We start from the raw sequence: 27,580 nt of genomic DNA, 5'->3' as shown, positions 1-27,580 counted from the left end.
CAGGGCTCTTCTTACGTTCTTATGTTCACTTTGGAAGGCAACTTTTGTTGAATTGTGGCACATCTGCATTTCTTGCAGGAATTGGCTTCCCATAAAGCTTTGAAGTGGTCAAGGAGAGTTTGCTTGACATAAAAAAAAAATTACATTTCTTGTTCAAAAGCAATGACTCGCAGCTATACTCCACTTTCCTTCCAGCATGGAAATCAAGGGGGCATGTGGCAGGGAGTTCCAATGGTGGTTAGACTTTCTATGTTCCTTCCTTCCCGTGGAGAAAGGGGCCCATTTCTGATTAGAGAAATGAAGAAGAATAAGAGGAAGGAGGAGGAGGAGGTGGTGGAGGAGATTGGATTTATACCCCACCCTTCACTACCCAAAGGAGTCTCAGAGCAGCTCACAATTTCCTTATCCTTCCCCTCCCCTCCTCACAACAGACACCCTGCGAGGTAGGTGGAGCTGAGAGAGCTCTGACAGAAAACTGCTCTTGAGAGGAACAGCTCTGTGAAAACTTGTGACTGATTCAAGGTCACACCAGCAGGTGCATGCGGAGGAGTGGGGAATCAAACCCGGTTGTCCTAGATAAGAGTCTGTGCACTTAACCACAACACCAAGATGACAGTGTGAAGCTCTCTTGTCTGAATCAGGCCCTCATCCATCAAGGTCAGCATCGTCTACTCAGACTGAGTCTCAGGCAGAGGCCTTTCTCATCGCCGAATACCAGTTCCTTTTCACTGGGGCTGCCGGGGATTGAACCTGGGACCTTTTGCATGCCAAGCGGAGGTTCTACCCCTCCCCGTGAGAAAAAGCATTAGCCTCCCTCACCAGTACTGTGACCCTGATTTATATCAGGCCTCGCCACGGCTGCATTTTGCATCTAGATTCAGCGTCTAAGGATCCAACCACGGATCCCTGGTATCTCGTGTCCTTCGGCCCCCGAAATCCCACTGGAACCAGAGCTGATTCAGAGTTCCTGCTTCAGAAATCCAAAAGCCTCGTGCATCACCGGGATGAACAGAATGCAGGACAGAAAAGGTGTGGAATACTGATTATTACAGTTATTATCCTCAGATTTACAACCTCTCCGCTTTTGGCTGGCGAGAGAATGTTACCGGCGGTGTGTTTATCTCCGAGCTAGTTAAATCTGGTGAACTTGAGCATGACCTATTTCAAGAAACAGCACACGAAGCGCCAGGATAGAAGAATAACTGACGTCTGTGTAATTGCAAGCCCATGTTACGGTGTCAAGCCTCTTTTTCAAGACTGTATTTCAACAATGGAGCTTGCAACGGATACGGCGACCAGAGGGACGGAACGGTAGGGGAGCGCAGAGTCTCCCTCGCTGCTGGCTCAGACCGAGGGTCCTGTATTTATCTGGTCTTGGGTGCGGCGCCAGGAAAAAACCTCATGTCAGATGGCGTGTCTAAATGCTGTTGAACGTGTTCACTTTCAGTAAAGGAGGGGTCTTCAACGTGGTGTCCATGGGCACACTGGCAAGGGCTGGCACCTTTCTGGGTGCCCGCTGAGTGTTTTTTCAAAACTGGGCAGGGCCAAGTGGGGGCTTTCACCAGGAAGGATTCTGATTGGCCATTGGAGGTTTGAGTGGCAGTGCAGGTTTTTAAAAAGTCGCTTTGGCAGCAGCTGCCACCACAGCACAAGGGTCTTCACTGAAGAAAAAGAAGAAGATATTGGATGTATACCCCACCCTTCACTCTGAATCTCAGAGTGGTTCACAATCGCCTTTCCCTTCCTCCCCAACAACAGACACCCTGTGAGGCGGGTGGGGCTGAGAGAGCTCTCACAGCAGCTGCCCTTTCAAGGACAGAGTCTTAGAGCAGCTCACAATCGCCTTTCCCTTCCTCCCCAACAACAGACACCCTGTGAGGTGGGTGGGGCTGAGAGGGCTCTCACAGCAGCTGCCCTTTCAAGGACAGAGTCTTAGAGCGGCTCACAATCGCCTTTCCCTTCCTCCCCAACAACAGACACCCTGTGAGGCGGGTGGGGCTGAGAGAGCTCTTACAGCAGTTGCCCTTTCAAGGACAACTCTGCGTGAGCTATGGCTGACTCAAGGTCATTCCAGCAGCTGCGAGTGGAGGAGTGGGGAATCAAACCCGGTTCCTCCAGATAAGATTCTGCGCACTTAACCACTAAACCAAACCGAGTGACTTACAGGTATGGTATGGCAGCCATTTTGTGACTGTCTCCACACCCTATGACAGACATTTTATCGCAGTGGCTGTTTTTGACAGTTGGTGGTGGAAACTCCTGTTAAGTTGCAGCCACCTTGCAACAACACCGTAGGTTTTCAAGGCATGGCGACCACTTTACACTCAGCCCCACCTCCTTCGGTGGCCATTTTGTGGTGGACCCCATTACCTTTCTCAAAGTCGCAGTTGAACAATAAGAACATAAGGAGAGCCTTGCTGGATCAGACCAGAGGTTCATCTAGTCCAACATCCTGTCTCACACACTGGCCAACCAGTTCCTCTGGAGGGCTGACAAAAGGGCAGAGAGGCTGAGGCCTTCATAAGAACATCAGAGGAGCCCTGCTGGATCAGACCAGTGGCCCATCTAGTCCAGTCTCCTGTCTCATGCAGTGGCCAACCAGTTCCTCTGGAGGGCCAACAAAAGGGCAGAGAGGCCGAGGCCTTCATAAGAACATCAGAGGAGCCCTGCTGGATCAGACCAGTGGCCCATCTACTCCAGCATTCTGTCTCACACTGTAACCAACCACTTCCTCTTAAGGGCCAACAACAGGGCAGAGAGGGTGAGGCCTTCCCCTGATGTTGCCTCCTGGCTTTGGGATTCAGAGAATTAACCCCTCTGAAGGTGGAGGTTCCCCTCAGTCCCCACGGCTAGTAGCCACTGATAGACCTCTCCTCCATGAATCTCTCTAACCCCCGTAGAAAGCTGTTTGTTCCTGTAGCCCTCACAACATCCTCTGGCAGCGAATTCCACATTTTAATGATGAGGACTCCTGCACTACGAAATCCCAATGCATACAGCAGACTTAAAGGAAACATAATTAATTTCATGGGCCGTCCAGAGTTTCACTGGACCGGCTGAGCGTGGAAACATCCATCTCTTTGAGCTGACCACACGCCACGGGCGGGATTAACAGGCCTGTGACAACGTATTATATATTTGTTATTTTTATAATACTGGTGACAACTGTGTTTGTTTCCTGTAGGTCAGCTCTGCTTTGTAAGATTTTCCCTTTTCTGCAGTACGAACGCAAGCTTCAAACCACAAAGCAGCCCTCTCTTAGATGCTGGACGCCGGTTCAGAAGTGGTATTACTGCAAATGATATTAAAATGATATTAAATGCCATTTAACGTCTTCTGAGTCAACGTTAAAAAGAACGCACGTCGTCCTTCCTTTGCAACAATTCCTGTGCCATATTTACTTGCCATTTTCAAATGTGCTCCAATATGTTCCCTCTGAAGGTTTTAACTGATCTAATTCTCACCGAAGGAGTTTGGTATATCTGTCTAAGCCAGAGGTGGGCAAACTTGCTTAATGTAGGAGCCACAGAGAATAAACATCAGATGATTGAGAGCTGCAAGACATGAACATCAGATGTTTGAGAGCTGCAAAACAGGGAGGGAAGGAGGGAAGAAGACGATGATATTGGATTTATATCCCGACTTCCACTCCAAATCTCGGCGTTTCAGAGCAGCTCACAATCTCCTTTCTCTTCCTCCCCCACAACAGTCACCCTGTGAGGTGGGTGGGGCTGAGAGGGCTCTCACAGCAGCTGCCCTTTCAAGGACAACCAATGCCAGAGCTATGGCTGACCCAAGGCCATTCCAGCAGCTGCAAGTGGAGGAGTGAGGAATCAAACCCAATTCTCCTAGATAGGAGTCCGCACACTTAACCACTACACCAAACTGACTCTCAGGAAGGAAGGAAGGAAGGAAGGAAGGAAGGAAGGAAGGAAGGAAGGAAGGAAGGCAGGCAGGCGAATAGATGTGGAGGGAGAGGTGGAAAGAAAGCAACTTTAACTTTAAATGCATTCTCCAAGCTGCTGGCTGACACAGTTCGAAGAGGTGATTTAAAGAGACAAATGCCTTCTCCAGGCCGGCTGGCAGAGCAGTAGTGACTTCAAGAGTCACACAATATGTGTGAAAGAACCTCATGTGGCCCCTGAGCTGCAATTCGGCCCACCCTGTTCTAGGGGTTCTGCTAAAGGACTTTCAGATCACCTTTGACACACAGATCACCTTTGAGATGTTTTAGATTGAATCTGGGGTCTTCTGATGCTCTCTCACTGAGTTAAGGACCAGAGCTGCGAGCTCCAGGTTGGGAAATACCTGGAGATGTGGTGGGGGGAGAGGAGAAGCTTGAAGAGGGAGGGGTTTGGGGAGCTGAACACTTCTGTGCCATAGAGTTCACTTTCCAAAGCAGACATTTTCTCCAAGACTACTAAGACTACTTAATACTACTGCAGATTTATACCCCGCCTTTCTCTCTGAATCAGAGACTCAGAGCGGTTTACAATCTCCTATATCTTCTCCCCCCACAACAGACACCCTGTGAGATGAGTGGAGCTGAGAGAGCTCTTGCAGCAGTTGCCCTTTCAAGGACAACCTCTGCCAGAGCTACGGCTGACCCAAGGCCATTCCAGCAGCTGCAAGTGGAGGAGAGGGGAATCAAACCTGGATCTCCCAGATAAGAGTCCGCGCACTTCACCACTACACTAAACTGACCTCTGCCGCCTGAAGATTAGTTGTAATAGTAGATCTACAGCCACCACTTGTAAGTTGGCAGCCCAAGGGTTTGGTTTTTTTTAGCGGGAGCTCTTTTGCATATTAAGGCCACAACCCCCTGATGTAGCCAATTCTCCAAGAGCATCCAAGGCACTTCTTACAAGGCCAACTGTAAGCTCCAGGAGGATAGGCTACATCACGGGGATGGGGGGGGGCGGTATGGCCTAATATGCAAAATAGTTCCTGCTACAAAAAACCGAAGCCCAGGGCAACCTTACTAAGGAAGAAGAAGAAGATATTGGATTTATATCCCGCCCTCCACTCCGAAGAGTCTCAGAGCGGCTCACAATCTCCTTTACCTTCCTCCCCCACAACAGACACCCTGTGAGGTAGATGAAGATATTGGATTTATGTCCCGCCCTCCACTCCGAAGAGTCTCAGAGCGGCTCACAATCTCCTTTCCCTTCCTCCCCCACAACAGACACCCTGTGAGGTAGATGAAGATATTGGATTTATATCCCGCCCTCCACTCCGAAGAGTCTCAGAGCGGCTCACAATCTCCTTTCCCTTCCTCCCCCACAACAGACACCCTGTGAGGTAGATGAAGATATTGGATTTATATCCCGCCCTCCACTCCGAAGAGTCTCACAGCGGCTCACAATCTCCTTTACCTTCCTCCCCCACAACAGACACCCTGTGAGGTAGATGAAGATATTGGATTTATGTCCCGCCCTCCACTCCGAAGAGTCTCAGAGCGGCTCACAATCTCCTTTCCCTTCCTCCCCCACAACAGACACCCTGTGCGGTGGGTGGGGCTGGAGAGGGCTCTCCCAGCAGCTGCCCTTTCAAGGACAACCTCTGCCAGAGCTCTGGCTGACCCAAGGCCATTCCAGCAGGTGCAAGTGGAGGAGTGGGGAATCAAACCCGGCTCTCCCAGATAAGAGTCCGCACACTTAACCACTACACCAAACTGGCTCTCCTCAGTGAAATAAACTGAAAGGACCCACTGAAATAAACTGGAGTAAAAAACCGGAAAGGTTAATATGCAATTAAAGGGCCAAACATTAAAAACAAACTAAAATCAATCATAAACCAACATACATGTATTTGTTGCAGAAAGTGAAAACCATTTAGGGGCCCATCATTGGCCTCCATCCTATGTACAATCATAAAACCACAAAGGGAACCCACCCAGCTTGACCTGACGCGTTTCAACCTAAACTGGTCTCCTTCAGAGATCAGAAAAGTAAGCACACGTATTGGCTCATAATACAGAATACAAGAGAACAAGGAAATTGAATGAAGCGACAAAGGCTTAAAGATATTCTCGAGGCCTCTTATTATACAACTTTATGTCCTAATCAAGGGCATACATATTGCATCCAGTGTCTTGCTATATGCCACATGCTCCAAAACTGATCAAGGTCAGAACCTATGTGCCAAGAGTTGTGTGTTAGTCAAGATCAGTATTGTTCCCTCTGACTGGCAGTTCCTCTCTGGGGTATTTAATTAGAGATATTTCCCGTCCCTTACAATGCGATCCTTTAATCTAGAGATGCAGGGGATTGGACCTGGGACCGTTTGCATGCAAAGCAGAGGCTCTACCCCGAGCCACAGCCTTGTGTGGACCGTATGAGCAGCCACCACAGTGTCTGAACACAGAACGCCCTGCGATTCTCCTGGGTGAGGTTACCTGGCTTGCACAAATTGAATTCCAAGGCCCCGCCGGAGTTTAGCAGCTTTTGGATCAAGGTCTTCGCGAGCATCGTAGGAGTGAAAAGGACCGGGCGCCGGTTCTCACAGCGGGTGGGCCTCACGGAACTGTACGGGACCAGGCTTAAGCTCCTGTTGATTTCAGTCACCGAGTCAAACTCTGAGAGGGGAAGGGAAAACAAGAAAATGTGTTTGATGGACAAACAAAGAGTGACTTCGAGGTCGGCGTGCCACGTGGCAATGGGAGGCCACAATGGGAGGGCTTCTAGTGTCTTGGCCTCACTGATGGACCTCCTGATGGCACCTGGGGTTTTTTTGGCTACTGTGTGACACTGAGTGTTGGACTGGATGGGCCACTGGCCTGATTCAACAGGGCTTCTCTTACGTTCTTAAACTCAGTACTGTCATACTGGCAGTGGCTCTCCAGAGTCTCAGGCAGAAGTCTTTCACATCCCCTTCCTGCCTGATCTTTTTTACGGGAAATGCTGGGGATCGAACCTGTGAACTTTTGCCTGCCGAGCAGATGCTCTGTCACTCAGCCGCGCCCCCCCTCCCCTATCTTCCCAGAAGGCTCCCACGAATACACAAATGCCGATACTTCTGCCATCTTTTGTACCTTCAAATCTATCAAGCAGCGCCTTCGTCACCGACTGCGCCTCTGGTCTGGCTCGGGTCTCCTTTGAAGTGACGATGCGGACTCGTTCGTTGCTGTTCATGCGCTTGAATTTGTTTTCTGACCTGCTGACAAACTGAAAGCAGACACAGAGTCTGTGTGTGTGCGGTGGCGGTGGGGTGCTCGCGCTGTTTATGAAGTCACCTGCTTCCCCCTCGTTATCTTTCCCCGCCCAGAGCAAAGTCATCCCAACAGAACCAAACCCAGGGGTTCTTTGCCTCTTGCACCGAAACACCTGCTGAATACTAAGAAAGCATTACAGCTCACAAAAGCTGCTCTCGATCCCGGTTGACACACAGACAAGGTACGCGGGGTTGCTGCTAGCCTACAGGTGGGGCAAAAACGTGAGGTGGCTGTGAAACGATATACTTTGCAAACAATAATTACAACTAATACATCACAGCTTAATATAAGAATTACACACGCTCCATAAACATTATATCAGCGCTTGACCACACTCTGCAGTGCATTGAGTGTTTGCGTTCGCGGCGTTTAAAGGGAAAGCACCGCAATCAACTTTTTAACAACAATTCCTTCTAAGAAAAACATGCAAAGTTTGCCAGGTCTAAACAGCAAATACTTCTGGGTATAACATGCAAAGTTTGCAGAGCCAGTCTGGTGTAGTGGTGAAGTGCGCGGACTCTTATCTGGGAGAACCGGGTTTGATTCCCCACTCCTCCGCTTGCAGCTGCTGGAATGGCCTTGGGTCAGCCAGAGCTCTCATGGAGTCATCCTTGAAAGGGCAGCTGCTGTGAGAGCCCTCTCAGCCCCACCCACCTCACAGGGTGTCTGTTGTGGGGGGGAAGGTATAGGAGATTGTAAGCCGCTCTGATTCAGAGAAGGGCGGGGTATAAATCTGCGGTCCTCATCTTCTTCTATACTTGACCAACAATGACAACAGTTCTTCAGTTAAACGTAGGCTTAGAAGAATGAATTAAAAGTTGTTTTTCTGTTGATTATCCATACAGATTCAGTGACATGGTAACACGCGTCCTAGGTTTCTATCTTTGCGTGTTTCAAATGTCGTCTTCTTTGACCATGTGATTTGTGTCTCTGGAACCAAGCCTCATAGCATTATAAGGAAATCAATGCCAGCATTTACACAGGCAAAATGAAGAGTATGCAATTCTTATATTAAGCTGCGATATATACGAGTCATCATTATTGTTCGCAAAGCATATTGTTTCACAGCCGCCTCACGTTTCGCTCAACCTTGGCCATGTTTCCCTTGTTTAGTTGCCAAGCTTCCAGGCAGGGCCTGGAGATATCCCAGAATTATAACTGCTCTCCACGCAGCAGAGATCGGTTCCTAAGTACAGAGATCAGCTCCCTGGTTCCTCTTATGCTGACACTGCACTGATTCCACCCAAAACCGCTGTGTCCAAGGCAACAGAAAAGTGCCCTGGTGACAGCTGCCTCTTTGGTCATGCAAGTCGATGAACCTGTGAACCGATTCTTAGTAAAAACCCAACAGGATATTTCTTTGGTCCCCGCACCTTCGGAGATATGTCGTGCTTGTCTTTCCCGATATGAGCAGGGGTGGAATTCTGGCAGGAGCTTTGCATATTAGGCCACACCCCCTGATGTAGCCAGTCCTCCAAGGCTCTTTTTTGTAAGCTCTTGGAGGATTGGCTACATCAGGGGTGTTTGGCCTAATATGCAAAGGAGCTCCTGCTATAGAATTCCGCCCCTGAATATTAGGGCAGCTGCTGTGGGAGCCCTCTCCAGCCCCACCCACCTCACAGGGTGACTGTTGTGGGGGAGGAAGGTAAAGGAGATTGTGAGCCGCTCTGAGACTCTTCGGAGTGGAGGGCGGGATATAAATCCAATATCTTCTTCTTCTTCTTCTTTTAATACAACCATGGTGGATTCTGCTATGACGTTGGCCCTCTAAGCAAAGGTACGATTTCCAGCTATAGGTTAGGGAATACTGGGAGATTTTAGGGGCGGAGCCTGAGGAGGGCGGGGGTTTGGGAGGGAAGGGACGTCAACACATTATAATGCCATAGATCAAGGGTGGCCAACGGTAGCTCTCCAGATGTTTTTTGCCTACAACTCCCATCAGCCCCAGCCATTGGCCATGCTGGCTGGGGCTGATGGGAGTTGTAGGCAAAAAAAACATTTGGAGAGCTACCGTTGGCCGCCCCTGCCATTGTTCCAGTAGGACAGATCTTGACCATCTGGAGATCAACTGTAACAGCGGGAGATTTCCAGGGGACACCCGGAGGTTGGAATCCCTAAATCACTAAGCAAATCCCTAATCCCTGAGCAACACAGCATGTGTTGTACTCAGTGTTCCCTCTAAGCTGAGTTAGCGTGAGCTAGCTCACAGATTTTTAGCCTCCAGGTCACACATTTTTGTCTTAGCTCGGAAAGGATGAGCCCAGAGCACACTAATGGATGCATTAGCTCACCGCTTGAATGGCAGCAGCTCACCAAGTAGAATTTTCGCTCACAAGGCTCTGCAGCTTAGAAGGAACACTGGTTGTACTGGTTGCCTATATGCATTTTTTTTCCTTTAAAAAAACACAACTCGAAGTGCAATGTGAAACAGATTGACTTCCTCCTGAGTCTATTGAAGTCAATGGCTTCACTGGAATCTCTTTTACTAACTGTTTTTGGCAAATCTAAGAATTGGTATATTTCGCTGGAAGTCTCTTTTACAAATTGCTTTCTACAAATCGGATGAACGGGATGTGGAAGGGGGACCTGAAATCAAGAATGCCCAGCTATGAAATGCCCGGCTCAGATCTGCCAAAAAAGAACTCCGGTTTAAGAAATTCCTGGATATTTGGTGGGTGGTACCTAAGGAGGGCGGAGTTTAGAGAGGGGAGGGAGTTCAGGGGGATGTGAAATCATAGACTCCGCCTTCTGAAGATGCTATTTCCTCCAGGGGAACATTGCTCCATCTCCTGGAGATCAGTTGTAAATTCTGGGAGGATCCCAGGCTCTCCCTGGAGACTGCGGCTACCCTGACCCACAAACTGAGAGCGCAAACTTTTTACCTGTAAGATCTGGCCCAAAAGGAAACTGGCTCGGGAGAGACGAGGGCTTGCTTTGGGGTCAGTCGGAGGTGTGTGCTCTTCTGGCTGCAATGTGTTCTGGTAAGAATTCCGCCGGGGAAAGGGAGAGGAAAAGAAGATTTATTTCAAAAAAATGAAGCTGGTCTGTAGTACACAGGTGCCAAAAGGTCTAAGAAAAATCGTACAACTCATGAGCGATCCAGCCAGCATATTGATGAGGAATGAATAAAGAATAGGCCGGAAAGGACAGGAGCGGAAGAAGGTTAAATTGGCTGTGCTACAAGATGCCCTCCAAAATCCTTGGGTGGTGGAAAACCCTGCCAAGCACAGCCAACATAGAGAGACCCTGTAGGATCCTCAAGGCAAGAGGCATTCAGAGGTGGTTTGCCACCGCCCACCTCTGCACAGCAACCCAGGACTAGACTTCCTTGATGGTCTCCCATCTACGTACAGGGCCGACCCTGCTTAGCTTCTGAGACTGGATGAGATCGGGTGAATCTGGGCAACGCAAGTCAGGCGAAAGACGTACATTGCCTGCCTCTGCATAGCAACCTTGGACTGGACTTCCTTGGTGGTCTCCCGTCCAAGTGCAAACCAGGGCCAATCCTGATTAGATTCTGAGATCGGACAAGATCGGGTTAGCCTGGGATATCCAGGTCAGTCAGAAGACATACAGAGACGGTTTGTTGTCACCTCAGACCCATAGCTACAGGGGGGCCCAGGGGGGTCAGGCCGTTCCATTCACCCCCCATTCCAAACTGGAGAGCCAGTTTGGTGTAGTGGTTAAGTGTGCGGACTCTTATCTGGGAGAAGCGGGTTTGATTCCCTGCTCCTCCACTTGCACCTGCTGGAATGGCCTTGGGTCAGCCATAGCTCTGGCAGAGGTTGTCCTTGAAAGGGCAGCTGCTGTGAGAGCCCTCTCCAGCCCCACCCACCTCACAGACTGTCTGTTGTGGGGGAGGAAGGTAAAGGAGATTGTGAGCCGCTCTGAGACTGTGTCCTTGAAAGGGCAGCTGCTGTGAGAGCCCTCTCCAGCCCCACCCACCTCACAGGCTGTCTGTTGTGGGGGAGGAAGGTAAAGGAGATTGTAGGCTGCTCTGAGACTCTTCGGAGTTGAGGGCGGGATATAAATCCAATATCTTCTTCTTCTTTTTCATCTGTATGGCCTCCAATCTGCCCTCTTTGCTCAACGCCACGGACTGCCACTCTGAACAAGCGCAGCATTGCCCAAGAGAGAGACAAGCTCTGCAATTTATATTGTAAGTTACCCCACCCTCCCTGCGACCTTCCTGATGCGGTTCGTGATCTAGGCAGCGAGCACCGCAAAAGCCTGCTTGTAGCCCTCCAAGTCAGACATCATTTCGGCCCCGCACCTAAAATTTTCTCCCCTGGGCCCCCTGCCTAAAATTTTCTGGCTACGGGCCTGCGTCACCTGCCTCTGCACAATAGCCCTGGATCTCCTTGGGGGCCGATCCTGCTTAGCTTCCAAGAGCTGACGAGATCAAGCCAGGTGGGCTATCCAGCTAAGGGCTCAAGAACACCTTTCCCCCCTCCAATCGAAAGGGGAATCTTTACAGTGGCTGTGGAAGAAACGTCTGCCACTAGGGGGCAGAGCTAAGCACCGCTTTCAAAATGGCACAGGGAATCTCTTTGTTATGCACCGCTCCCCTGCCCCTTCTTAGCCCCTTAAAGAGCTTTCCCCCTTTCCCTGCCATAGCTAGGATTTTAAACTTGATGGGGCCACAGGTAGGATTTTTTTTGTTTGTTTGGAAGGGGGGCAGGCTCTCAGTGCTCTCAAAATATCCCGTGAACTCTCTGGGGGGAAAAGAAGGCACATTATCCCTTTTATTATCACAAAATTATGCACGAGCTTTCATTTTCCCCTGCACTTTTTATCAGGCTAGATGGTAACAAGGGGGGGGGGAGGAGAAAGAAAGGGGTTAAGGCATCTTGAATAGTGTGGTGACAAGCAATAGGGGGGGGGTGATCGGTGGGGCCAGAAAGGTTACAAAGGGGTATGATTGGTGGGGCCCGGACCCCCCCGCCCGGGCCCCACTGTAGCTACGAGCCTGTTCCCTGCCGATCCTCGCTGTAGCATTCTTCACGCCGTCGCGTGGAAGCAGCCCCAGTTTAAAGGAGAAGCCGTACAAATCCCACCAAGAACTTCTGCCTCGCTGCTGTGACCCTGATACCACATCGTGGCCATTTCCGGCACCCAACCCCAGGGCTTCTTATTCCCCTCGCTTCCTGTTGATCTCTGCCAACGTGCAGGCTTTTAAGCGGCTCGCTGTGTTACTGCATTACCGTCTTTTATCGCCTTACATTTTTAATAACTTGGAACACATAACTTGGAACATCTCTTCCATTGTCTTAATATTTTAACGCCTTTTATTGCTGCGGCGGCTTGTTGAGGTTTTTTTTATATATATATAATTGCCGGCAGCTTGGTTTTATTTGCGGGTTCTATTCTCAACGCTCCTCCTTGAGTCACTTGGCAGGGCTTTTCCACCTATCTCTGGGTCTGGCGGATTATCCTTTCGAGAGTCGCAAAGGTTTTATTTTTTTAAATGGTGCCGCTGCTCCTTGATGGGGATATGTAAGCCCATGCAGAGCGGATCATTGACAGCCTGGAGATATAAATGCATAAAAATAAAGACGTCCTTCCAGACAGACTGAAGGGATAATTGAAATCCTGTCCGGTTGTTAGGATCGTGACGCTTTTATCAGGGGCTTTTCTGAATTTTCATTTGACTCACTGTCAGGGTTTTGGGGGTAGGAAAAGCCCAACAGGGGCTCTTTTCCATATCAGGCCACACCCCCTTGACATCACCATTGTTTTGCACAGGGCTTTTGTGTAGAAGAAGAAGCCTAGCAGGAACTGATTTGCATCTTAGGCCACACCCCCTGACACCAAGCCAGCCGAAACTGCATTCCTGCTCAAAAAAAGCCCTGCTCACTGTTAAGTTACTGTTTCTTTGGGGGGGAATATTTCCTGTTCTGCATCTGATTTGCTCCCTCCAGTGGCCAATTCGATATCAAACAGCTTTCTACGCTGCAGGGAGATAAGCCAGAAATAAAGCTGTGTGATATCGAATCGGCCACTACGGGGAGCCAAACACCCGCTGAACAGAAAACATTCCCCCCCCCCCCCGCCCCGGCAAAGAAACAGGAATTAAGCACAAAGAAAACAGTGAGTCAAATGACTGGATTCCAGAGGCAGAAAACATGGCAAGAAAAACAGCATAAACCGGGACATACAAGAAATGCAAAATGAATTACAGATAGGGTTGCCAATCCCCAGTTGAGGGCAGGGGATCCCCCAGTTTGGAGACCCTCCCCCCCCTCAAGGTCATCAGAATGTAGGGGGGAGGAAGGAAATGTCTGCTGGGCACTCCATTATTTCCTATGGAGACTGGTTCCCATAGGGTATAGTGGAGAATTGATCTGTGAGTATCTGGGACTCTGGGAGGCTGTTGTTTGGGGCAGTGACACCAAATCTGCAGCATAGCATCCGGTGCCTCTCCTCAAAACACCCTCCAAGTTTCAAAAAGATTGGACCAGGAGGTCCAATTCTATGAGCCCTCCAAAAGGTGCCCCTATTCTTCATTATTTCCAGTGGAGGTAAAGCATTTAAAAGGTGAGCGGTCCCTTTAAATATGATGGCCAGAACTCTCTTTGGAGTTCACTCATGCTTGTCACAACCTCGCTCCTGGCTCCACCCCCAACGTCCGCAGATATTTCTTGAATAGGACCTGGCAACCCTAATTACACACAACAGAAAATAATGGCGTATGAACAGGATAATGCAGGGATCCTCCGCCTTTTTAAGCCTGTGAGCAGTTTCAGAATTCTGGCACAGGGTGATGGGCGCAACCCCAAAATGGCTGCCTCAGGAGGTGGGGCCACACACTCAATGGTTGCCGCAGGAGGCGGAGCCCACCACAAAACATCAGGGAGTGAATTCATGCACGACACTAAAAACAGATCCTCAACAATTCAAGCAGAAGTGGATGCTGTTTTTTTTTTTTTACAAAATTGCCATAAACCCAGCTCGCCTTACAGTCATTCAGGGAAGATCCTTGTCCTGTAACAGCAGAAGCTGCTGAAGGAACTTTTTTTAAAAAAAAAATTCACAGCCAATCAGATCTTCAACAGCCAATCAGAAACCCTACTGGGCAAAAGCCCTGCCTGGGTCCACCCTCTTTCTAAAAATAAACATACTTAGCTGGTTCCAGGAAAGGTATTGGCACCAGGTTGGGCCCCCCTGGGATAATGCATAGTGCCATAAATGTTGGAATATTTTTGGCAGTTTTAATAAGGATGTATTACGGTGACTGCCCTGTGGCTTGTAAATAATAGTCTTTGACTGTAAATAAAAAATATTCATTCATCCAGGGTCAGAAATGACAGCCCTTGTCTCATTGTGAAAGTGTCCTCCAGAAAAACTCTATGTGGTAGTCTCTTCAGAACGGCTACAACTGAAAAAAAGGCTTTAATGAGAACAAACCCCACATCCCAGGAACACGACGCAGGCAAGCCGGTGTTACAGTCTGCAAAAACCGCTTGCTACAGCAGACATACGTCCACAGAAACGGTGTCCATCTTTTTTAAAAAAGTACATGAGTTGCAGTACAAGTGGGAAGGAAACAACAGGGCAGAGCATTTGTGGAGGACGTGAGAGCCATCAGAGAAAAGGAAAAGCAAGGCAGAGGGTTTTCTGTAAAGGCGTACCCGAGTAGGTCGAAGTGTCCCGTAGGAGCTGTCCGTCTCGTCCCGGTTGCCTCTGTTCATGAGCCGCTGCAGCTTGACTAAGAGGAGCTGTTGGGCTCTGCAAACAATCGGAAGCGTGTATCATTCTCAGGCCACTGAGTACCCCAAGAAAACGCAGGGAAGGCTGAGCTAAAGGAAAGGGAGTCTCAACTTGTGCTGGTTTTGACTGAGACAAATGAAGCAGGAGAACAGAACATTTCTTCCCCCAAGCTGCTTTAGTAGAAGCACTGCTGCCTTGATATCTCACAGGTCAGGATAGATTTTTTTTTTGGTTAAAAAGGGTTTGTTCAGTCTAGGAAAAAATCATAGCTTTGGAGCTCTCTTGCAATTAGTTTTTACCAGGGCTGTTTTTTTGTAGCAGGAGCTCCTTTGCATATTAGGCCACACACCCCTGATGTAGCCAATCCTCCAAGAGCTTCCAGGGCTCTTCCTACAGGGCTTACTGTAAAAGAAGAAGAAGAAAATTGATTTATATCCCACCCTATACTCTGAATCTCAGAGTCTCTGAGCGGTCACAATCTCTATTATCTCCCCCCCCCGCACCCCGCAGCAGACACCCTGTGAGGTGGGTGGGGCTGAGAGAGCTCTCCCAGCAGCTGCCCTTTTAAGGACAACCTCCGCCAGAGCTATGACTAACCCAAGGCCATTCCAGCAGGTGCAAGTGGAGGAGTGGGGAATCAAACCCGGGTCTCCCAGATAAGAGTCCGTGCACTTAACCACTATGCTAAACTGGCTCCAAACTGGATGTAGCCTTAGAGGATTGGCTACATCAGGGGTGTGTGGTCTAATACGCAAAGGAGTTCCTGCTACAAAAAAAAACAAACGGCCCTGGTTTTTACATGCCTGAAATCAGGGATGCCAGCCTACAGGTGGGACCTGGGGATCCCCCAAAATTACAGCTCATCTCCAGGCTACAGAAATTGGTTCCCCGGGAGAAAATGGATGCTCCGGAGGGTGCACTGTGGGGCACTGTACCCCACTGAGGTCCCTGTCCCCCAAGGCTTCACCCCCAAATCTCCAGGATTTCCCCAACCTGAATATGGCAACCCTACCGCTGCAGTATCTGCTGGTGGCGGCCATGGGAGAACCTGGCATCACTACTTGCAATAAATGCTGTAACATTATTCCGAGTTTCTAGTTGTGTTTCAGTGGCTCTCTTGATAATTCAGTGTTCTTTGTATAGGCTCAAAAACTCTTGTTTTTCAGCACCAAGAACACAGAGCATCACTGCTCCAGACATAAGAACATAAGAGAAGCCATGTTGGCCAAAACCCAGGGGCCATCAGGAGGGGCCAGAACTCCAGAAGCTCTTCTACTGTAGGCCCCCACCCAGGCACCAAGAATACAGAGCATCACTGCCTCAAACGTAGGCATGGAAGAGAAGCCATGTTGGATCAGGCCAATGGCCCATCCAGTCCAACACTCTGTGTCACACAGTGGCCAAAGCCCAGGTGTCATCAGGAGGTCCACCAGCAGGGCCAGAACTCCAGAAGTCCTCCCACTGTTGCCCCCCAAGCACCTAGAATACAGAGCATCACTGCCCCAGGCATAAGAACATAAGAGAAGCCATGTTGGATCAGGCAATGGCCCATCCAGTCCAACACTCTGTGTCACACAGTGGCCAAAGCCCAGGTGCCCTCAGGAAGTCCACCAGCAAAGCAAGAACTTCAGAAGCCCTCCCACTGTTGCCCCCCAAGCACCAAGAATACAGAGCATCACTGCCCCAGGCATAAGAACATAAGAGAAGCCATGTTGGATCAGGCAATGGCCCATCCAGTCCAACACTCTGTGTCACACGGTGGCCAAAACCCAGGTGTCATCAGGAGGTCCACCAGCGGGGCCAGAACTCCAGAAGCCCTCCCACTGTTGCTCCCCAAGCACCAAGAATACAGAGCATCACTGCCCCAGGCATAAGAACATAAGAGAAGCCATGTTGGATCAGGCAATGGCCCATCCAGTCCAACACTCTGTGTCACACAGTGGCCAAAACCCAGGGGCCATCAGGAGGTCCACCAGCATCCAGAGTCTTCATTGGCTATTCTGGAGCACCTCCTGTTTCATGACAGCGGAGGAGAGACTTCACCAACGGCACGTGCACCCTCCCCATGTCCCTACCCTTCAGCCCTCCTAGTAGGCCATCCGTAGCTCACCTGCTGTAATTGGGGATGGTCCCGGTTTCCAGGTGCCGGTCCATGAAGGGGTCCACTCTGGCACAGAGCCACTCGCACTTGCCCTGGTACATGGTGTCCTGGACATGCAGGATCTCGTCGCATTTCACGGAGAGGGAGCAACAGTCCATCTGGCTGGAGATGCTGAGGTTCAGGCGGATGTAGAAGGAGTCCCCGGAGGTGACCAGGCCTTCTTCAATTTCAGAGAGCAGCTTCCTGTGGCCTGCAACGTGAAAGATCCAGGTCCAGTTAACTAGTAGAAAACTAGAAGAGAAGATTCAGGGCTCCTGCAGCCACAGGTGATGGCTTTTTTCTCCAGGTGAACTGATTTCTGTCACCTGGAGATCAACGATAATACCGCGAGGTCTCCAGCTACCTCCTGGGGATTGGCAACTCTAGGCTGCCTCTCATCCCCTCCTGCCTGTCGGTCCCTTCTGTATCCATGTCTTAGCCCCCTACCCAGCACCCCACAGGCTTGGCTTGACTCAACAAATACGTTTTAGCTGATGAGTCCAAGGGGAAGCAGTTTTATCAGCGGGACAGAGAGTAATGCGGAAATTTCGGCTCTGGCGCGTCACCGTGATGCAAAAGGACAACCCGAACTTCCAAGATGGCTTTTCCTTCTAACAACCAGCGGCAGACAGACTGGGTTTATTAAATTCTAAAGCATCTCATGGTTCCTTTAATATCTCAACGAGGAGCTCGTATTAAGGTTTCGGTAATAAGAAACACGTATTTATGAGTTATCAATTAATGGCTGCAGCGGCTGGTTCGGGCAAGCCATTCATCCACTTTTAATCAGCTAAAAATTCTTCAGCACGTTGGGGGCTTGTGAACGAGGAGGCACCTGAAAGGAACTGTCTTGCCGAAGTGTCCCTACCCCTTCATTATTTTTATTTTTTGAAGAAGAAGAAGGAAAAGAAGAAGAAACTGGATTTAGACCCTGCTGTCCACTAGAGAAAGAGCCCCGTGGCGCAGAGTGGTAAAGCTGCAATACTGCAGTCGGAGCCCTCTGCTCACGTCCTGAGTTCAATCCCAGCGGAAGCTGGGTTCTGGTACCGGCTCCAGGTTGACTCAGTCTTCTATCCTTTCCAGGTCGGTAAAATGAGTCCCCAGCTTGCTGGGGGGAAAGTGAAGATGACTGGGGAAGGCAATGGCAAACCACCCCGTAAAAAGTCTGCCGTGAAAATGTGAAAGCAACGTCACCCCAGAGTTGGAAACGACTGGTGCTTGCACAGGGGACTACCTTTACCGATTCCCCACTAGGCTTCTTCCAACGTGGGAGCTCTTTTCCCCCCAATGCTTCTGTTCGATTTCACTCAAGTTTCCCTGGGGCTGTGACTCACCCCACCTTTTTCCCGCAGCAAGCAGAAACCGGTTTTCAGAGGATCTTGCTTGCCATGGGAAAGAGGCGAGGCAAGTCACAGCCCTGGGGCAGCTTGTGCGAAATTGGATGGAAGCGTTGGGGGGGGGGGGGAGGGAAGAGCTCCGATGCCGGAACAAACCTAATGGGGAATCGGTCTCAGAGCCGCTTACAGTCAACAGCAGTGTTCCCTCAAAGCTGAGTTATTGTGAGCTAGCTCACAGATATTTTAGCCTCCAGCTCACACATTTTTGTTTTAGCTCAGAAAGGAGGACTCCAGAGCACAATTATTTATGCAGTCGCTCACAACTGCAATGCCGGCAGCTCCCAACTTTAATGCCAGTAGCTCACAAAGTCGAATTTTTTGCTCACGAGACTCTGCAGCTTAGAGGGAACACTGGTCAGCAGTCTCTTTTCCCTTCCCCTCCTTGCAAAAGACACCCTGTGAGGTAGGTGGAGCTGAGAGAGCTCCAACTGAAACTGCTCTCAAGAACATGTGACTGACCCAAGGTCACACCAGCAGCTAAATGTGGAGGAGTGGGGAATCAAAGCCGGTTCTCCCAGATAAGAGTTCATGCACTTAACCACTACACTGAGCTGGCTCTGTTTTTTTGACTTCAAGTCACAGCTGATGTATGGTGATCGCCAGTGGTCATTCTGTAGAAAAACAGGTGGTGGAGCTCATCTGGGGATTGTTATGCAGCTGCACCTATTATTCAAAAGACAAGGAGGTGGAACTCTCAGGAGGAGGAGGTGGAACTCTCAGAAAGCCTCAGGAGCTGCACTCCTGTGAACTCCCACTGAATCTGAGGCCTGATGACTGCATGGGGTTTTCAAGGCAAGAGACTCTGGTATTCCTTGGTGATCTCCAGTGTTCCCTCTAAGCTGAGTTAGCTCACAGATTTTTAGCCTCCAGCTCACACATTCTTAAGAGCCCCGTGGCGCAGAGTGTTAAAGCTGCAGTACTGCAGTCCTAAGCTCTGCTCACGACCTGAGTTCGATCCCCGGCGGAAGCTGGGTTCAGGTAGCCGGCTTGAGGTTGACTCAGCCTTCCATCCTTCCGAGGTCGGTAAAACGAGTACCCAAGCTTGCTGAGGGAAAGCGTAGATGACTGGGGAAGGCAATGGCAAACCACCCCATAAAAAGTCTGCCATGAAAACGTTGTGAAAGCAACGTCACTCCAGAGTCGGAAATGACTGGTGCCTGCACAGGGGACCTTTCCCTTTCCTTTCCACACATTCTTGTCTTAGCTCAGGAAGGATGACCCCCAGAGCACACGCACTTATGCAGTAGCTCACAGCTTTAATGCCAGTCGCTCACAAAGTAGAACTTTTGCCCACAAGACTCCACAGCTTAGAGGGAACATAGGCTGGTCTCCCTTTCGAATGCTGAGCAGGGCTGGCCCTTCTTAGCTTCTAAGATAAGATGAGATCAGGTTAGCTTGGGCAACCCAGGCCAAGGCGCTCCTTCATTAAACTACTTTAAAAAAGACCAAGCTACATGGAGAAATAAGCAGGTGTTTTGAAAGTGAAGCACTCAGATGAGGTGAAGTGACTCCGTTTCCTAGTAGCTCCGACAACCTCCACGGAAGGACCTGGTTAAACAAAATTAAGCCCTCTATCTTTTCAAGTGCCTTTTTTATTTTCCCTTCAGATGATGTTGAATGGTTTCGCAATGAACTCTTAATTGGCACCTCACGCAATCTGAGCGGAGCCTTTTGTTTCCTCCAAGCACCGCTTGCGTCTTTTTATGTTGGGAAACAGAGAGAAAGAAAAAGATAATTTCCAGGGAGAAATTTTAACACGCTGAATTCCTGACTCCTGGGCCAGGAAAGGGTGAGCACCTCTTTGCCCGGCAGGGCTCAGAAATAATTTCAGAGGTTTTTTTTAAAAAGGATTTCTGACAATATGCCAACTGCTACAATGTTCAGGCTGTGTGGGTGATCGAAAGTCTGTGGGTGGGTATTTCTGTAACTCAATGAAGCTGGTTTTCCAGTGGGAAAAGGGTAGCTGGGATTCCACAAAATGGAGGCTGCGTTTAGGCCTCCTTCCGAGACCACCTCTGAAAGCAGCTTTGGAGGGACCCTCCCCTGTACAGACTTTCACATATTAAGGTGAGAAAGAACTCCAAAGGGAAACACGCTTCCCCTGTTCCTTGCTCCCCCACCCAAGGGTGTCTTCTTTAACACTCACGAAGCTGGCACATGCTGCCTCAGACCCTCGGTCGACCAAAGTCAATATTGTCTACTCAAGACTGGCAGCAGCCAGTGTGGTGTAGTGGTTAAGGGCAGCGGACTCTAATCCGGAGAACCGGGTTTGATTCCCAGCTCCTCTACATGCAGCCAGCTGGGTGATCTTGGGTCAGTCACAGTTCTCTCAGAGCTCTCTCAGGCCCGCCTGCCTCAGATGGTGTCTGTTGTAGGGAGAGGTAGGGAAGGAAATTGTAATCTATTCTGAGACTCCTTTGGGGAGTGAAGGACAGGGTATAAAACCCACTCTTCTCCTTCTCCTCTCCAGGGTCTCAGGCTGAGGTCTTTCACATTACCCCCTACTGTCTGATCCTTTCAGCTGGAGATCTCAGGGATTGAACCTGGAACCGTCTGCATGCCAAGCAAATGCTCTACCACTGAGCCACGACCCCCAAGAATCCATTGATACTACTGCCTCAGATGCTCTTTCATTTCTGGGCATCCCGTCTTCTCTACCACACCAGCGCCCCAGGGGTGACATGTGATGTACCCAGCCTCTGTGGATGGTGGTCAAAAGCAGGATGCAAGTATTTCAATCTGTCAAGAAATATAAACTCCCCAACTAGGATTGCCAACCTTCAGGTGAGCAACACACACACACACACACACACACACACACACACACACACACACACAATGTAACTGCATCTATTTAAAGAAATAGCGACACATTATACCCTAGAGTGTTAAAGCTGCAGTACTACAGTCCTAAGCTCACGACCTGAGTTCGATCCCCGGTGGAAGCTGGGTTTTCAGCTCCAGGTTGACTCAGCCTTCCATCCTTCCAAGGTCGGTCAAATGAGTACCCAGCTTGCTGGGGGGAAAGTGTAGATGACTGGGGAAGGCAATGGCAAACCACCCCATAAATAGTCTGCCATGAAAACGTTGGGAAAGCAACATCACCCCAGAGTCGAAAATGACTGGTGCTTGCACAAGGGACCTTTCCTTTCCTTTCCTTTCTTATACCCTAGAAATCTTATGCCAACTTTATAAAAGGGACTCAACTCCAGTTTCACAGCCCCTCTTCTCCTTCGTAATCCAAGATGCAAACACACACACGCACACAATACTGATAACGTGTCCTGGGGTAGGATTCATGAACACCTGAATAAAACATGCAACCCCTTCCCAGTGGGATGAAACTTTCTCCAAATATCCATTTAGTCCACTGTCTCTGAATTCATCTGGAAAGATAACAGTACTGGGTCTCTTTCTCCTCCGCACCCCCTGTCCCCAACATCTGTCTGTAGTTACCTAATTCTAAGTCGACAACCAACTTGGTTTCATTCAAACAATCAGATCGTAGATCTTGCGCTGAATTTTAAAACGCTATTCTCTTATTAGAGACATCTCTCTCTCCCCCTCCGAATATATATATGTACTCCCCGTGACTCTCGGTAGAAATATAAATCAACTTTCAGGGTTATTTTTATTACTCTAGAAATTTAAAACAGCGAAAGTCTCTGAAATAACAACTGCGCTGCTTTGTTTTTTGGCGGAGGCAGAATCGAGCTAAACGTTTCCATGAGTCACATTTTATGACCTCCCCTCAAAAAAACGTGCTTCTTGCAGCAAAATATCTCATTTCTCCTCCGCCCTTTCTCCCAGGAGAACACAGCGACCAGAACGGAGTGATAACGGCTGGAACAAAGCAGGGTTGCCAGCCTCCAGGTGGGGACTGGAGGGCTCCCAGATTCACGACTGATCTCCAACTACAAATGGCTGCTTTGGAGGCCAGACTCTACAGCATTATACCCCGCTAAGGTTCCTCCCCTCTCTAGATCTGGCCTTCCCCCAGGGCTCCACCCCCAAATCTCTGAGAATTTTCCAGCCCAGAGTTGTAGTGCGATCCTAAGTACATTTAACACCCTTCTAAGTTCACTGAGTGAATGGTGTTAAGTCTGTTTAAGGATGGCTCGTTTGGTAATCTTTATGAAGAATTTGCACTCGGATCTCGGAATCCAACCCTAACAACTACACCTCACTGGCTCTTGCACTGGTCTTTTTTACAAATTCCTGATACCCTTCTATCTCTTTTTAGGTTTATTTATACCCTTTATGTTCCGGGAAATGTGTTTAATTTTCTCACTCTATTGCCTTCTTTAACATATTTACAAACAAACCAGAAAGGGGGGGGGGGAATGAAAGAGAGACGGGTTTATGGAAGTCCAAAAAAGTCTCCTGCTCATATCCCACATCTCCTTGTTTTGACAGGGTTCCATCTAATCCAGCTCTACATTCATCTTTATTTGCAAAAGCTTAATTTTCACCTGCAAATCCATTGCGATACAAAAGAGCCTAATAATTCACGTCCATTCCTCAAAATGCATTTAAAAAACCCACTTCAGATGCAATGTCATAAGTTCTCTTCATTCAGTAATATATCCTGGGAGGAGATCCGCTGAAAGACAAAACTCACTTTCTTTCATGTGTTCACAGCTTTGTTTCTAACACAAATGTCTGCATTGTAGTGTGATCCTACGTTAAGCAGCTCCCATCAAAGGCTGCTGCTTTTGCCAGATTTCAGTTGGAATAAGTCTGTGTAGGACTGCACCATTAGCCTCTCGGTTGTATTTATTTTAAAATTCATTTACTGCATTGATGGCTTTTAATCCATCGCCTTTTAATCAGCACACAGAAGGCAATTTACAGTTCAGAAGAACAAGCGCACACAACCCGTGCAACAATTAAAAGCCGATACGATGAAAAATAACATCGGCAGACCACCACGAAAGCAATATATATATAAGGGGAGTCTCCTCGGCGGAGGGGGGGAAATGTTTCTAAATGAGTTTTTAAAATGAAGTTTGAAAGCTCGTTCAAATCTCTATCTTAATCTGCTGGATGGAGTTTCACCTTCCTCATGGGGAAGGCATTCTATAAACCTGGGGCAGCTAACGTTAAGGCCCTGTCGCTTAGTAGTCACCAACCATACTTCCAAAAGTAGGGTATTCTCATCCCAGTTTCCTAAAGTATTTTGAATTTAGGGATACCCAGGCCTCAGATTCAGCACGAGCTCACAGGAGCACAGCTCCTGAACTTTTCTGACAGCTCAATACCTTGTCCACTGAATAGTAGGTGCAGCTGCATAACAATCCCTGGATCAGGAGAGCGGGCAGCCAGCCAGCCACCAGGAGTTTTGCCACGTCCCCAGCAGCCCTCATTAACCCCTGAAGAAGCCCACACTACCATTTCTCCACTGATCTGGGGCGGCAGGTGGCTTGCTGGCCTTTTGACTGTGGAGAGGGGGTGGGGGGGCGGCCCAGGAGAGCCCCAGGCGAGTGAGGCCTGTTTGGGCTGGCTGGATCTCTAGCCAGCCCAAGCAGGTCTCACTCATCCGGGGCTCTCCTTTCTTGCGTTGGGTTGCTTTTGGCTGGGATGGCAGCATATGCTAATGAGGGATGCTAATGAGCTCCACCACCCATTTTTCTACAAAACAACCCCTGGGGATATTATTCCCCAGGTGGAGGCAGGGGATCCTCTGCTTTTGTGGGTTCCTGTCTACTGCCTGGGGCGGCAGAACCTCTAGCGCTGGGCCTGAGTATCAGCTTAGAGCACCCCTGACAAGCTGATGAAAGACTGCCAGTTAGAGGGAGCTCACCAGCTCCCTCGGTAGCTGATTCTACCGCTGTCCATCTCTGACCATAACAAAGTTTTCCCTAATATCCAGCCGGTACCTTCCCCGCCCTCCATTTAAACCCATTATAGAGATTTCTCTCCTCTGCTGCCATCAGGAGCTGCTCCCTGCCCTCCTCTAAGCAACAGTCCCTCAAATCCTTCAAGAGAGTGATCCTGTCGCTTGTCATGGGTGCTGGGGACCCTGCAGAAGAAGTTGAGCCTGCAGAAGAAACTGTGCCCTTGCCACCTGCACCAGTGCCCCTGCCTCCTGCTGGAGAAGATCCCAGCCCCCCTGCCTCGCCCTCTCGGGTGGCGCGTGTGCGTGACCGCCTCCGTCAGGACCTCAGGGATCGGAGGAGGGCGGCACGCTCACAAGCAAGACGCTCCCTGAGCCCTGAGTTTTGAGAGGATTCTGGCCCTTCTAAGAGCAAGGCTGCTTGAGTTGTAACAGGATCCTGGCTGCCTCTCTGAGCCAGCAATTAGCCCAAATGGGCAACAGCCAGCAGAGGGCTATATAGCTGTGGGCTTTGGGAGGAGGCTTTGTGGAAGCAACTAGTCATCTCCCTGACGTTCTAGCATCCACTCCGGCTTGACTTTGGTTTCTGGACCCCCTGACTTTGGCTTGTGAATTCTGGACTCCCTGACCTCGGCTTCTGGACCTCGGACCTGCGATACTTGTGCAGTGATTCGGATTTGGCGCCTCGGACCCTCCTGCTTACTGGCTACAGACCTCGGACTGCCCCTGGACTTTGCCTGACCCGGCTCCAGCCGTGACATCGCTCTTCAAAATTCCTCTTCTCTGGACTGAACATTCCCAAGTCCCTCAGCTTTTCTTCCTAGGGCTTCTTGGTCTCCAAGCCAGGGACCTTTTCTGCTCGGCTCCAGATTTATTTCCAATCCTATTAAATCTGATTAACAATCTTAAATGCAATAAATAATTCTAGGGAATAATTTTAAAAACCCTGAATCAATCTCTACATTAGCCACAAAACCCATGCCAGCCACCCTTTTATGAAACTCTCGTAAATGAAATGGCAAGTCTATTCCTTTGGCTTTTCCTCTTAACCCTCGGCAGGAGTGGGCAGGGGGGGGGGTGGATTACATTTGCCCAGCTGCTTCTTAATTCTAATCATTGTATTTTTGTTTCAATAGGAACAATATTGCTTAGCTATAAATATACTTACTAAGGTATGTAGCTTGTATCGCTGTGTTAAATAATAAGCACTGGCCATATAACATGGTCAGCGGCTCATATCCGTAACTGACGGTGCAGTCCAGCATACAGTCTCACACAGTAGCCAACCAGTTCCTCTGGATGGCCAACAACAGCGCGAGGTCCTCCTAAGAACATTAGAAGAGCCCTCCTGGGATCAGCCAGTGATCCATCTACTCCAGCATCCTGTGTCACACAGTAGTCAACTAGTTCCTCTGGAGGGCCAACAACAGGGCAGGGAGGCTGAGGCCTTCATAAGGACATCAGAAGAGCCCTGCTGGATCAGGCCAGCGGTCCATCTAGTCCAGCATCCCGTCTCACACAGTAGGCAACCAGTTCCTCTGGAGGGTCAACAACAGGGCAGAGAGGCTGAGGCCTTCATAAGAACATCAGAAGAGTCCTGCTGGATCAGACCAGCGGTCCATCTAGTCCAGCATCCTGTCTCACACAGTAGCCAACTAGTTCTTCTGGAGGGCCAACAACAGGGCAGAGAGGCCGAGGCCTTCATAAGAACATCGGAAGAGCCCTGCTGGATCAGACCAATGAGGGTCCATCTAGCCCAGCATCCTGTCTCACACAGTGGTCAACCAGTTCCTCTGGAGGGCCAACAACATGGCAGAGAGGCCGAGGCCTTCAGAAGAGCCCTGCTGGATCAGACCAATGAGGGTCCATCTAGCCCAGCATCCTGTCTCACACAGCAGCCAACAAGAGGGCAGGGCAGAGAAGCCGAGGCCTTCCCTGATGTTGCCTCCTGGCCGTGGGATTTAGAGGTTCAGTGCCTCTGAATGTGGAGGTTCCCCTTAGCCTCCATGACCAATAGCCATTGAGTAGGGCTGCCAAGCTCCCAGGTGGGGTGGGGGTTCTCCCACCCTGGAGGTCCCCAACCCGCCGGCCCGCAGTGGGCTGGCAGAGGGATTCCCACTTGATGTTGCCAGCGTGATGACATCACTCGCAAGTGACATCATCGCGCCAGCGACGTTGCACATCGGCCGCTCTAGGAGCTTCTGGGAAAACTGTGTGGTTTTCCTGGACGCTCTAGCAATTTGGGAGGAAAACTCTATGGTAGGCTGCGGGGGACTTGGCAACCCTACCATTGAGAGACTTACCCTCCATGAATCTATCTAATCTCCTTTTCAAGTTTTTTATTCCTGGGGCCACCACGACATCGTCTGGCAGCAAATTCCACATTTTAAATCGCTCTCAGTGTAAAGTACTATTTCCTTTTGTCCATCCCGGATTCTACCGCCCACCACCTTTAGCAGATGTCCTTGAGCGCTAGTATTTTCGGAGAGGGAGAAAAAGTTCTCTTTCTCAACTCTCTCTACTCCATGTATAGTTGTCCCAGACACTTCAGCCTTTCCTCCTAGGGCAGGTGTTCCAACCCTCAAATAATCTTGGTTGTCCTTTTCTATACTTTTTCCAGCTCAGCAATGCCCTTTTGCAGATATGGTGACCAGAACTGTACACAGTATTCCAAACACAGCCGCCCCCTAGATCCTCATCTACCCTAGTCTGAAACGCTTTAACCAGCTAAGAAGAATGTAAAAACTTTTCGCCAAAGCACACTAGTAATAAAAATTGATATTTTCCGGAATAACTTCAGGGTTCCCCCTAACTTCTTGGCTGCCCTCCTTATGACCACTACCGCTGCCAACAGCCTGTAAAGCAGGACTCCCAAACATGCGGCCCGGGGGCCAAATCAGGCTCCCGGAGGGCTCCTATCAGGCCCCCAAGCAACTGGTCCTTATCTGCTTCCTCCTCCTTCTCTCTTGCTTCCTTCTGCATCTCAGCTTGCTTTGCCAGGCTTGCTCAATTGTGCAGGAGCTACAGAGCAAAACCTCGATCTTCTCCATTGGTTGAGGCTCTTTCTCCTCCTGGTCCCCTGGGGAGGGAGGGAAAGAGCCAGAGCTTCCTTGGCCCAGTTCCCTGGATCCCACGGGAGAAAGAAAAGAAAGCACTTTAAGACCAACACAATGAAATTCCGCATGAGGATGAATATCTAACAATGTATATTCTCACAGCGGCAAGAACTCTATTTGCCAAATATTGGAGACAGAAGACTTGCCCAGCTCGAGAGGAGATTGTTG

The 27,580-nt window shown here is 49.6% G+C and overlaps 1 protein-coding gene across 1 annotated transcript in view; it reads right to left on the bottom strand.

Annotated features, from left to right (window-relative positions):
- The window catches only part of CARD11 (caspase recruitment domain family member 11), a 78,360-nt gene that overhangs the window by 8,914 nt on the left and 41,866 nt on the right, over positions 1 to 27,580 (bottom strand). Inside the window, exons 16-20 of the mRNA XM_060260863.1 lie at positions 17,034 to 17,274; positions 14,845 to 14,941; positions 10,096 to 10,191; positions 7,034 to 7,166; positions 6,398 to 6,577 (exon numbers count right to left, since the gene is read on the bottom strand). Coding sequence (XP_060116846.1) covers positions 6,398 to 6,577; positions 7,034 to 7,166; positions 10,096 to 10,191; positions 14,845 to 14,941; positions 17,034 to 17,274 — 747 coding nt within the window. The remainder of the gene's footprint in view (positions 1 to 6,397; positions 6,578 to 7,033; positions 7,167 to 10,095; positions 10,192 to 14,844; positions 14,942 to 17,033; positions 17,275 to 27,580) is intronic.

Source organism: Heteronotia binoei, chromosome 20 (assembly GCF_032191835.1).
Source record: "Heteronotia binoei isolate CCM8104 ecotype False Entrance Well chromosome 20, APGP_CSIRO_Hbin_v1, whole genome shotgun sequence".
Lineage (NCBI taxonomy): Eukaryota > Metazoa > Chordata > Lepidosauria > Squamata > Gekkonidae > Heteronotia > Heteronotia binoei.
Note: the sequence above shows the minus strand (reverse complement) of the source record. Positions and strands in the feature narration are given on the sequence as shown.